This window comes from Sylvia atricapilla, chromosome 2 (assembly GCF_009819655.1).
Source record: "Sylvia atricapilla isolate bSylAtr1 chromosome 2, bSylAtr1.pri, whole genome shotgun sequence".
NCBI lineage: Eukaryota > Metazoa > Chordata > Aves > Passeriformes > Sylviidae > Sylvia > Sylvia atricapilla.
The window spans coordinates 112,116,140-112,129,293 of NC_089141.1; the positions used below are offsets into that span (position 1 = coordinate 112,116,140).

General features: G+C 45.2%; 1 protein-coding gene across 1 annotated transcript in view; it reads right to left on the reverse strand.

The window, feature by feature from the left end:
• PCP4 (Purkinje cell protein 4) overlaps positions 1-13,154 on the reverse strand; it is a 49,128-nt gene extending 35,974 nt beyond the window's left edge. Inside the window, exon 1 of the mRNA XM_066314156.1 lies at positions 13,052-13,154. Within this exon, the coding sequence (XP_066170253.1) occupies positions 13,052-13,060 (9 nt within the window). The 5' untranslated portion in view covers positions 13,061-13,154. The remainder of the gene's footprint in view (positions 1-13,051) is intronic.

Here is a 13,154-nt window from a genome sequence, read left to right on the forward strand (position 1 = left end):
TTTTTATTTATATGCCTACACAAAATTCACACAGAGTGCTTAATTACATGGTTGCTCATAGGCTTAGGCATTTGATTCAATTTAGGAGGTGTGATTTGTTCATTTTTGTACAGGTAGAACTTCTGGCTTGAGGTAAATCCTCAGAACAGACACTTCTGAGTGGACACAGACAGCAGGAGGTCCTTCAGCCCTGAGCCCTGAGCTTAGAACACTTAGAACCATGGAATGGTTTGGGTGGAGTGACTTAAAGCCCATCCAGTGCCACCACCTGCCATGGGCAGAGACACCTCCCACTGTCCCAGGCTGTTCCAAGTCCCAATGTCCAACCTGGCCTTGGGCACTGCCAGGGATCCAGGGGCAGCCACAGCAAATCTGGGCAACCTATTCCAGTGTTTCACCTCCATCAGGGGAAGAATTCCTTCCCATTACCTAATTTTTGGCACTGGGAAGCCATTCCCTGTGTCCTGTCCCTGCAGCCCTTGGGAATTGTCTCTCTCCAGGTTTCCTGGGGCTGCTTCAGGCCCTGCAAGGCCACCCTGAGCTCAGCCCAAAGCTTCTCCTGTCCAGGCTGAACAATCCCAGCTGTGGCAGCCTTTCCTCCCAGCAGAGCTGCTCCAGCCCTCTGCTCATCCTGGAGCCTCCTCTGGGCTCTCTGCAGCAGCTCCACGTCCTCCCTGGGCTGGGAATTCCAGGGCTGGGGCAGCTCCCAGGATAAATCAGGAGGCATCTGATGAAAATGGGCTGAGGGAATCACTGTTTGGGATAGAGGAACCTACTTACAGTGCTGATTTTAAATATTCTAATAGCACAGAAAAGAACTTTAGCTGTGCCCCACTTTTGCCAATGCTGGGCTGCAATTTATAAATCAGCACAGTGAGAACCTGCTGATTTTGTATTCAGATTCCATATAATGTTCTAAACTGAATATTTACACCAACACCAAATGTAATCAACGTAATTAGCACAAACAGTAGCTTGCTTAATATTTAAGTTATTAGCATATTTTGAATTAAAACATTATTTCTCCAAAGACATTGTAATCACAATTTTTTTTTCAGAGGCAGGGATTAATGGAATCTTTGAAGTTAATTTTGAAAGCAGCTGCAAGAATGTATTTCCCAAATCCTGTTAATTACCATGCCAGCCATGAGAAGTAATCCCTTTTTTATTTCCTGCAGGAAATGGAAGATTTGATCCAACGTAGTTTATTTACAGGGCTAACTTAGACATGGACAAGGAGTTGCCTTCAAGTCAGCAGAATTACTTTTATGAGTGGAATTGGAACTTCAGTGTGGTACTGTGGAATTCCCCTTTATTGCATGTTGGGTTTTGCTCAGCAAAGGGCAAAGAGAATAAAATCAACTACAAAAAAACCTTCTCGCACCACTTGCCAAAAAGTGACCTCAGTTCTCACATGCACATGGGTGATACAGCCCATATCCCAATTACACTGAGGTCTCCTCTTTATCCATTTCCAAGGTGACCCAAGAGGAATATTTCAATTACATAAGAATTGATTAAGCTAAATGGCATAAATAAAAACTGACTGTGGTTCTTAAGGTGGTTTCTTCCGGTTTTTTCCTATTATTTCTTATCTATTGGTAGCATCAAACCTGGCATTACAGTTCCAAAAAGAGCATTTTTGGGCAGGAAACCTGCCTTAAGAACTCCTACTTCCCATTAGAGCCCAATCCAGGCACACCTTCCTATCCCCAAGGCCTCATTTCTTTGGAAACAATTGTTTGCAAGGTCACACGGAAAATAGGAGCACTAAAATTATTCAAGTTAAAAATAACCCTTCAGCAGAGCTGTGTTGAAAACAATCATTGAAGTGATCCAGCTAAAAAAAGAAATACATATTTCAACTGTTTCTGTTGATCATTTCAGTCGTGTAGTCGATGTCTTTGATCCACAAACAGTTGCACCAGGGCAACCAAAATTATCAGCCTTGGTCGCCTGTGTGGGAAATACAGGCAGGGCACCTGATTAGGGACAAGAGAACATTTGGGATCTGGAAACAGCACTTGGATACAGACAATATCTGAGGTATCCTTTCATACCAGCATCCCAGACAGGAAGAGTGTCCTAAGCCAATTAAGGGGTCAGAGTCTCTGCCTAGGCATAATATAATGGATTATGGATAGTGGGTTTGTAGCAAAAAAATTTACTTGATATTTCATTCTTCCAAGCCCTTCTGAAGTTTTATGTAATGCAATTTGCTGAGCTCTAAACCCAGCTGTAATTGAGTTAGAGGTTGTCTTCAAGGGACAGTTTGGATTATTCACAGAGAAAATCTGCACTGACAAATTGCTTCATCTCTGATCATACTGGCTATCATTATTAAAACAGGCTGCTTCATCCCAGACTGCAAAAATTCTGGTGATTGTTTTTTTCTGTTGGCATGTTTTTATTTCCAGTTGTACAATTAAAAAAAAAAATATCTGTTCTTACTTCCCTGCTGTTTACCTACATATTTCAGAGGTAAACAGGTATTATCACAGTTAGACTGCTCTAGTAACTGGGCCAGCCAGGATTTCCCAAAAATATTAATTACGGCAGTTTCAAGCCACCATGCAAAGGAACTTTCTGCCTTCAGCCTCGGGCAAAGCCTTTGATTTTGAAGACAAGAGCAAGACCAAGCGGCAGGGATGTTTCTGCATCACTTACTCCACCGCTCCACCCAGCCCGGGCAGCCTGTCTGGTCACAGGCAGCGACTGGGAGCAGCCCCCCAGCCATCTGCTGGGATGACAAGAGCTTCTCCAGGGTCATTCCAGCGGCAGGGAATCACTGGACTGCGAGTGTGCCGCAGCCTTGGCAGCGCAGCCTTGCCCAGAGGGATGACGCAAACCCGGCACCGTGGGCTCCGAGCCACGGGCACATCCTGCCAGGGGGATCTGGGATGGGCTGCTGGAGCTGCCCTTGACATGGGGCATGGCTCAGCAGAGGATTAGTCCAGCATTGTTCCAATCTGGATCAGGAATGACCCGCTGAGAGCTTTAGGGGAGCTGCTTTGTTAGGGGGGGAGATGTGGTTCAGAGCAGAGCTCCTGGCACCGGGAGGAAAAACCACAGCCAAAGGATTAGAAACAACAGGGAAAGGAAAACGGGCAGGGTGAGGCACAAGGTCACCTTGAGGGCCAGGAATCAGGGACAGCGATCAAATAAGCTCACATGTAGGCAGCAGAAGACAAGTCAGGTCACTGCCTCTGTCCAAGAGATGGACAGGAAATTGGGATTTCCACAAATCAGAAGCTCTGAGGACCCTGCAGCTGCTTGGGAAAACTGTTGCTGCAATCCACTTCATTGCTAACAGTAGCAGAGACGATAAGAAAGCAGTTTTCACAGAAAAGCTGTAAGAGTCCTCAGGTTCCCTGGCCCCAGCAGAGACATACCAAGCTACCTGCCCTAAGACTAAATCCATCCCTGTGAGGGTGGGGAGGCCCTGGCACTGGTTGGTCAGATGCCCATCCCTGAAAGTGTCTAAGGCTAAGTGGAATGGGGCTTGGAGTAACCCGGAATAGTGGAAGGTGTCCCTGCTCGTTGCAGGGTTGGAATGAGATCTTTAAGGTCCTTTCCAACCCAAACCATTCTGTGATTCTATGAACTGTGTTTTCCTATGAAAGTTCAATGAAAACTTGCAAGTTCCTCCATGCAGTCTTCTTTCATTCCCTCTGTCCTCAGTCTCACATTATGAACCAGCTCCATTCTGTACTTTGTGCCTTGCATTATGAAGCAAAAGAAAAAACATTACCCATCTAAACATTTTCACCTTCTTCACACATGAACATGGCCTTCATATTGAAAATGGCCAAACATCCTGCAATGCCATTAAAAATGGCCCTTAGGTGCTCCTACAAGGCAACTTGTGCATTTCAAGAATAGTCTCCCATACTTATCCCATGACTAGAGAGAAAACAGGTTCCTTAGAAGCTCCATGCAGAAAGCAGATTTAGATCCAGCTCTGCTGCCTGACACACTGCAGCCACACAAAAACATCTATTCGAGACCTACATGGCATGACCACAAAAGCTATTGCTAGAATTCAGGTAATTTGCAATTTGAGTTCTCTGCAATTCAAAATATTAAGGTAGAACTTTTGCTACCAATGATCCCACACCTGCAGATCCATCTCCTAAGTCCAGTTCCAGGATGAAAGCACACAAAGCTTTTGATCCACACAAGGAATGCAAAGCAATGCTCAGAATAAAAGGCCTGTGAGAAAGAGAGGAGCTTCTGTAATCTATCCTGAGAGGTTCATTCAGCTTTCTTTGGGTGTTAGTGCTCTCCAGTAGCTTGCAAAATATGCTGAAGGAAAAGAAGTGATAACTAGCCAAGTCTGACTGGCAAATTAAAATTGGCATCAAGCTGGCCTGCCTTAGGCATTTGGCTGCCCTGCTTAAACTGCAGCACATGTGTGCTGGCACATGCACTCTCAAGTGTGCCAAGCCAACAATATGTTTGCTCTCTTCCAGGGGTGTGTATCTGTCAGCTCTGACTGGAGCAGTGATATGTGTGAAGCAGCCATGAAGCCACATGGCTCATTTTCCCCCCCATGTCATCTGCCTGCCCAGCCATCCTTCCTCCTCCTTCCTTCCCATCAACTTAATGCTTCTAATTTTTGGCAGTTTATCTTCTGCCTCCCTCAATCTCACATTTTGTAAGTACTCTTTTGGAATTCCAAGAAACAGATTCCCATGTCATTCAGATTTCTTCCTGGAACACTACAATAAAAAGTTCAAATAAAAGTCATTCTTCAGAGCCTTTTCATTAGTGGTAAAACTCTGTGCTTTAGAGTCAACATGCAGAATATTCAGTATTTTAATACAAGAGTAATTTGATGCTGGTTATTGCAAAGAGAAGCATATTTCCTCCACAGCAAAAAAGAGAAAGATCCCCAAGGGAAAAAAAAAAAATTCTTGAAACATTAACGCTAGAGAATGAAAATCACTAAAATTCAAGTGAAGAACACACTTGTGATTTTTATGAGGATTATTTTTCAGCCTCCGTGCCTCTCACTTAAACTTGGACTTAAGCCTTTTAAAATGTGTTTTCATATTTATGTAGGCATTGCACCCTGATACTCACCTGGTCAAGCCAACCTCACCCTACTGCCTGGTGAGGCAAACATTTCATGGGAAAATGCTATCTCTGAAAACCATTCTGACAAATCACTGGTCTTCCCTTCATGTCCTGAGTGCCACTAGGAAAATCCTCAAGAAATCACTTATGTCCTCAGATCTATTAATTTTTGCTTCATCTGCCGTCACACACACTCGCATTTTGGGGAAAAGGCTGTTGAGATCATGGATTTTGAAGCTGTGCAGATCCCAAGTCTTCTTTTAAGATCTCTTCCAGCTGCTGATTCACTCCAGAAGAGCCTGTGAACTCTTGTCCAGCTGATTTAACAGGACATGGATTTGTCCCATTTCCAGGGTCAGCCCTGGCCAGTGCTGGCTTGGGCATTTCTGAACTGTGTCCATCATTCCCACAAAAGGTGCACCCAAAATCCCTACAAATCCATCCACACCAGTGCGTGCAGCCAGCCCAAAGGGATCCCTTCCTTTCACTTTTAGGAGACTCCTGTTGATCAGTGATCCAACATGACCTTCCAGAGCCCTGCTCACTCCTTCCAAGTTTAAACCATCATAACCTGACCCCATCAGAGGTTTCTTTGATTCTACTCCTGCAGCTTTCCACTTCTGCTGGCACCCTTCAGCAGCTGTGGCCCCAGAACCCACCAAGAAACCCCACTGCCAGCCAAGGAACACCAGGTAAGGCTGGTGACAAAGCAGCTCAGACCATTCTGTCAGGCATTTGGACACTCAGACTCTACGGTAAAGATATTAAATACACACCTCCAAACTTTTTGGCAGAGCTAGAGTCAGTGTTTCCAAGATCTGATGTCCTCCTGCCTCCTCCCCGGTGTCTCAGTCCAGGGAGCTCTGAGCTCTCCAAGGTCAAACAGAAGGACACCAGATTTTGCAAGTGATTTTACTTTCTTCTTTTTCCTTTTATTTCTTACTTTCATCTCTCACAAAAGAGCTCTTTAACATCAGTCTGTCTACTCTTACATCACTCAGTGTCAGCTACACCACTGGTTAAGGTCATATTTCATGCCTTAGACTAAGGTGATAATGCAAGAACATTCAGGGTCTATAAAGTAATACTTTTCTCTTTCAGAGGAAAGACAGTTCAGTTGTAACTAATATTCAAGTCATGCAGGCAGACAATTTTCACTTCTCTGACTAAACTTGTGCTTCTCCCTCCAAATTCCATGTTAGTGCATAAATAAGGCTTTATCCCTCTTGGTATGAATTGATATGATGAGGCAGCACCAGCCAAAGACCTGCTCTGTGTGACACTTGCCCAGTTTACCTCTAAGCAGACTTAGTGTGGTCTCTGAGGAAGCAGACATGGAGAGTGGGGATAAACTGTGATCCCAAATCCTGTCATTTATAATGTTTCACAACTGATTTCCTTTGCAGTTGCTGGCCATTTATTTTCCTAAGACGACAAATGTATATAGTCTGTTTTCTACCTCTTTTTATAAGAGAGCTAGAAATTGGTTTTCTGAATTAAAATATGAGGACAAACTTAAAAAGAGATTATTTATGATTTGACCTAGTTTACAGGTATCTACGATTTTTAAAAATTTATTTAGAAACCCAACATCCAACCAACTGAAGAAGCAGAAAATCTTTCCTTAGAAAGAGGGGGAATGTATGTTTTCCATCTTCATGAGGAGATGCTGTGCCTTGCAGAGAACATGGTACATGGCTCAGGGAATTTAAGGCTGTTGTATGTGAGATGCTGATAAAAGGCATTGCTTTCCCCCATCTTCTTCAGCCAAGGGGGTGCCTCAGGATTGACATATCCAGTGTTTAACCCACTCTGTTACAAGCTCTTCCATTGCATGTTTTGCCTCTTTAATTCTGCTAACACATTTTCCGAGCCATCCCTTCAAAAAACTGAGAGACACATGAGCAAACGGCAGTTTGGAAATCGAATGTTTTATTCAAATTTTTTAAAAACAAAACAAAACCCCAACAAAAAACCCAGAAGCCTTTAATGGAAATGCCACCGCTGTTCCTGCTGAAGCTAACTGCTACTTTACACCACATTTCATCACTAGCATGATCTAGATAATGTCGTAAATGTTGGATGATGACTCCTATAAGCTTGCCAATTCATTACAAATTTAGGGATATTGGACTACAAACTAATATTCCTTTGCAACATGAAATTATATTGTAAAGCCCTACAGCATGAAGGTTGGAGTAAGTTATTCTTTTACCAGGAAACACGATATTGAGGCACACTATTAAAGCTAAATGTCCTTTTTTAGAGCGTGTTGCCTGAATCTGTTGGCATTCTATACATGGCAAGAAAACCCATGAGCTTGTGCCAGTGTCATCAAATTAAGATCAATTTCCAACATCACTTCTAAGTGCTATTTTAGAAGATGCTTGATCCCACTGAAACCACACTGATGGAAAGAGTAGGCAAAGTGACAGATGTAAAACTTATTGTTCTCCCTTCTTCCTCCTCTTTTCAGCTGCAATTTACCACTCAGCTAATAAATAGATGTGAGTTAAAATTAAAAACTGATGTTCATGTGCTTATCGATCCCACCCCCATCCTGTAACAGCTGCAGAATTTCCTCCTCCACTCTGCCACGTTCTTGCTGGGGTTTTTAGAGCTGCACAGTTTTTGTACCTACTGTAGGCATAATGAGGCAAATAATTAACAACTGGGGTCATGGCAATATCTGAAAAATACAACCAGAAGGGTCTCCCTAAGGTGAGGGGCTGGCTCAGACACCCTCCAGGACTAGAAACACCAGAGCAGAGAACAGGAGCTCCTCTAAACAAATATGGTGTGTTCTACCCTAACAAACACCAGTTCTTTGACTTAGTGCCATCAGGATTACGGTTGTATAATCCTCACTTGTGTTCATGTGGTTCCAGTATGCTAAATACCATTTCAATAGAATGGTTTCAAGGGAATTCAGGAGAACAACCCAAGAAAGAACCCCAGTTTTACCATTTTAACCACCTGAAGCAGACAGGGTTTCAGCCACAAACCTCCACTTACACCTAACATTTCACACATTCCCTGTCCTTCCCCAACAGCCTCCTGCTGAACAGACCTGTCCAGAGGGATAGGGACATGTTTAGGGTTCTCCATCAGCTCTGAGGGAAAAGGACAATCTCTTCAGGTCTCCCCAAACCGTGGGGTATCACTTCTTTGGAAAGCAGAGGCTGCCTTGCTGATGGATGTCTTACAGACACACCTCAAGCACTGGTGAAGCTCTCTCGGGTTGGGTTCTTCACCCGAGATTTAGGTAGTTAAGAGTTTTTTGCCTCTGAAAGCCCTGAGCCAGGTTGGAAGAAAGAAGCTGAGTCTTCAAGGTCTTGTTTTCTTGATTTCCCATGTTATTATTTCATATCTCCCAATGTTCTCTGTGCCCAGCCGAGATCTGAACAGCAGCGAGGACATGAGACAACTCCTGTCACAGTGGGATGTCACAGTCTCTTTACACAGAAAATTACATATAAATCACCTGTTTACAGTTATGTTCCAATGCCTATCACCTGTACTAAAGGGGTCAACTTACTCTGACCCAATCTCCTTAAACTACTTTGTGCCACCATCACCAGAAGATGGAGGTCGGGGAGAAGGAGGAAAAACCAAAGGCACCACCCTAAATCCTCCATCTTGTCCTCCATGTACATATATTCTAAAAACTCAAAAGTACATAATTTTTCATCCTGTGCTAAGCTAAACTGTTTTCACACCTTTGTGGTTTGCAATTCTTCTCTCAATGTTGGAAGCGGTTCCTGTGGACTGAAGTCAAAGGCAGTGTCCTCCTGGGCTCTGTGCCAGGGTCTCCAACCCCGCTGTACGGATGCAAGACCCTTTTGCTCAAGTCCCAAACCTCTCTGCCGCGATCTGTGGCCTCCCAGGGCACCCAGAGGAATGCCCTGGACTCCAACAAAGCTCCTTTTTCAGAAGAACATCTTTGACCACAGAATTATCCCAGGTCAGCCCAACTCAGCATCTTGGCCAAGTTGGCTGCTTGGACTCCTTCCAGTGAGGGTAGTCTGAACTCCCAAGCAAAGATTCAGCTCTCCAGGCTGCAGAGCAGAGCTGTCTCCATGAGCACACCCACCATGACAGCTCATCCCCCAGGAATGCCCTGCACATCCCAGTTACAGGACACACAAACACCCTCCACATGAGCCTTTTGAAGGTAGGCACAGCACAGCCGTGGCTACAGGATTCCAAAGCTAACCCAAGGCAAAGGGAAAGAGCTTGTTATAGCTCAAAGCAGCAAAATTTGGTGTTCTTTGCTTCCAAAGGCTGACCAAAAACTCTGCATTTACACAGAGATCAAGTCCCCAGCTCTTCACCTTCCCAACTAAGAGAGTCAGACCCCTAACAGCTCTCTGAATTTTATGTGCCTGGTTGCTTGACACTTGTTTCCAAAGGAAAGCCAGAATATTCTTGCTTGCTGTCTGGTAACTAGGCTGATTCTCAGACATAAAAAGCTGCCGGTTCTAAGTACACACCACTCAAGGGGTGCACATCAGCACCGTGCCAATCAGTGCTGCACTTCACTCACATTGCACAAGGCTCTTCCAATGCATGTTCCAATCACAGGTACCTCAGGCAATCAAAAAGAGATTTCCCCAGTGGCTCTCCTAAAGTCAGACCCTAAATAACACAGGTTAAAGCTGAGCTTGTCCCCTATACCAGCAACACCACTCTGACCCTTTAAAACGTAAAGGAAATAAATGCATCCAAGGCAATCTCCTCATCCCTGAGCCACTGGAACAGCACCCAGGGCTGTAAGACCACAGCGCTGAAGTGCTCTCCTTCCTGAGCCCAGACCTGATTCCTGATGACAACCACAAACATTCCACACAGAAAGCAAGAGTGAATGTCACAGAAATGTCTGTGTGATTGAATGCTCCTTGTGAACCCTCGTGGCAGGGGAACACCACAACCTAACATCATCTGCAACATGTCAGGAGAGTTAAATGACTGATCAGATGGCAGGATTCCCTGTGGAGAATCGAGTTTATGCCAGATGTGAGTCTGGAGGCTCACTGGCACAGCTGCTGACTGGGAATGAAGATTTGCCTTTGGTCTGTGGGCCCATTAACCAAGATCTCTTCCTCCAGTTCAGCCTGTGTGACTGGAGATCTTTAATGGAAGCCAGGCTGCATCTCGTGGCTGCTCATTGACAGCAGCTGATGTTTTTCAGCACAGCTCTCCTCTCCAGGCTCATTAAAAACAACAGAGAGCAGCCACAGACCTACAGAAAAGGCTCCCCAGTTATTTGAATTGTATTCCAGAGCTAAAAATTCATTTTTATGTACACTGACATTCCCAAGGAATTCCCATACAGCTAAAGGACCTGTCTGCCACTAACCCAGGCAGCAAGAAGTATAAATCACAATTTGCAAAGCCATTAGGTCAACTCCTACTGAGTTGACACATTCCCACTGGCGACTTATGGGGCCAGACTTCTGCCCAGCAGAAGGAACTCTTTAAACACATTTTCAGACAAATACTGCAGAGAAAGGAGTGTAGGCTTCTTCCTGTAGAAAAGGTCCTCACCCTTCCTGAAAAAAAATATAAGCTAGCATCTAGAAAATAGAAAAGTACTACAGTCAGATGAATGACTCCTTCCTTTTCAGCTTTTTCTACCATAAGACTGGTGATCACAGAATGGTTTGGCTCAGAAGTGACTTTAAAGACCATCTTGGTCCACCCCTTGCCGTGGGCAGGGACACCTCCTGCTATCTCAGAGCCACATCCAACCTCTCCTTGAACACTTCTAGGGATCCAGGAGCAGCCACAGGTTCCCTGCACGACCTGTTGAAGTGCCTCACCACACTCATAAATCACCCTAATCCCTGCCCATGAACAGGAAAGAAGTTAATTTTGCTTGAAGCAGTAAAATGAGAATTCATGCAAAGTCTCAGTAAATAACTCAGGGAGATGAAAGCTCTTTTCAGAGATTTCTGCAACCATATTTTCAGCGCTGCTCAAATCCAGGCAATTGGTAACAAAGCAAAACAAAACAAACAAAAAAAACCCTTCCCACCCTCCCAATGCTGTTGTATGTGGGATAATCCTTCGAGGGCTCTAATTGAGCCTCTTTTCAATCACCCCATCCACAGATTTATTTCTTTTTAGCAGATTAAGCTAAAAATAATAATAAAAAAATCTTTCAATTGCAGAATTGAAGCTAAAACTACCGAGACCCCCCCCCAACAGTTATCTAAGAGCTTCCCTTCTGCCCAGGGATTTTGTGCCTCATTTTTTAACAGGAACCTTTTTCAGTGAGGTGGTTTGGGGTGGTGTAGTTGCTCTCCTCTGCCTTTTGGGGAAGAGCTGACAGCAAGGAACAGCAGGGAGGCTTTTCTTCACTGGAGCTGTGAGTGATTAACTCCCCAGTTTTGTCAGGGGAATGACAGCAGCACTGAAGACACCGAGTGCAGTGCTCCGTGTCACAGGCACAGGACACAGCTCTGCGCCAGGGAAACATCTCCCAGCTCCAGGGGTTTGCCAGGAACACAGCTCTGTCAGGCACAAACAAATGCACTGTGAATAAAGAACCCCTGTGCTGGCAGCAGGGAGGATCTTTATCTTCACTGTGCCTCTAAATCCAAAAGGCAATCAGTCTAATTCAAATTATGAAAGGTAATTACTGAGCAAATACAACCCAGCACAAAGCTGTGACAAGAACGCCTCGTATAGTGATAATAGGTACAGCAGCAGCATCCAAACATCACTCTTCTCCATAAGATCTCCCCCCAGATTATACATTTAAAGAGTGGAATAGTGCTGCTGCATCTCACAGCACACTTCTGCCAGCCTGGGCAGCAAAGTCACAGTGGCTGAAACAACAAAAAGAAAAAAAAAGCCATAAAATCCCAAACCCACACTGCATGAGCTCCAGCCAGGTGATAGAAATACAGGCAGCAGCAGAGGAGAGGTCGTGAAGAGATCTCTGTGCCTGATCCCTGCAGGCAGCAGCAGTGAGGATTTCCTCTGCTCTCTCCACCTGGCATGACCTGAAAGTCAAAATGTGAGCTGCTCCTCACAAATCCCTGCACCACACACCAGGCTGCTCCTGCTTTTCATCTCCAGTTTACACCTCCTGGAAAACCACAGCTGAGAGTAACACCTGCACAGCAAATAGTCACAGCTTATCCCGTGTCACTCTCAATTTCGCTTCTAAAAAAAGGAAAATCCCATTTGTTAATGGAGTAGCAGGTGTTTTGTAACAAACAGCCTCCAAAAATAGGTGCTGGCTAAGGCACAGTTACAGGTACCTCTGCTGAGTCCCAAAGAATGAGATGCACTAGAGAATGTGGGATCTTCTCAGCTGAACCTAAAGAGTCCTTCTGTCTACCAATACACTTAACTAAAAAGAATTCTAGTTTGAACTTTTCCACTGCAGAGAAAAAAAAAAAAGAGAGAGAGAAAGAAAAAAGGGGCAAGCACCACAAGTGCAAAATCTCAGCTTATTTATTTACAAGGGTACAAGTGATCCTTACATGTTTGGCACTATTTACATTTTTTTCCCCTCGATTGTAATCCTTCTCAGGACACTACTTCCAAAGTTTACACCAGCACCCAACCACATACAGGGAGGTTTTTTCCATGAGCTCTCGCAGGCAACTTTCCCACAACTTAATAAACCCTCCTTTCCACACAGGAAAGCGCTGCGTAGATAGCAGAAATTACCGGGGAATTTTTAATTAGGAATCTCCATCGCCGTGCCTAGTCCTTCAAAGGGCAAAACCACCACTTTGCTTTATACTCTACAGGCACACACACGCACACATACACACCTGTGGGGATGCGTTTAGCACGGTTTAACAGGAGATGCTGAGACCCCCCTCCTCGAGACCACCGGAGCCTCCCCGCGTTCCCAGCCCGGGATGCGCCTGTCTCTGCCCGCGGAGAGGCGAAGGTGACATTGACCCTCGGTGGTGGCCGGCGCCCCCCCGCCCCTCCCAGCCCGGCTCACCTCGCTCATGTCGCGACAGTGACAGTGGCAGCGGCCCCGCCGGCGCTCAGCGCTCCCGCCGCCCCGCGACGCCCGTTAAGAAGCGGCGCCGCGCGCCCGGCCC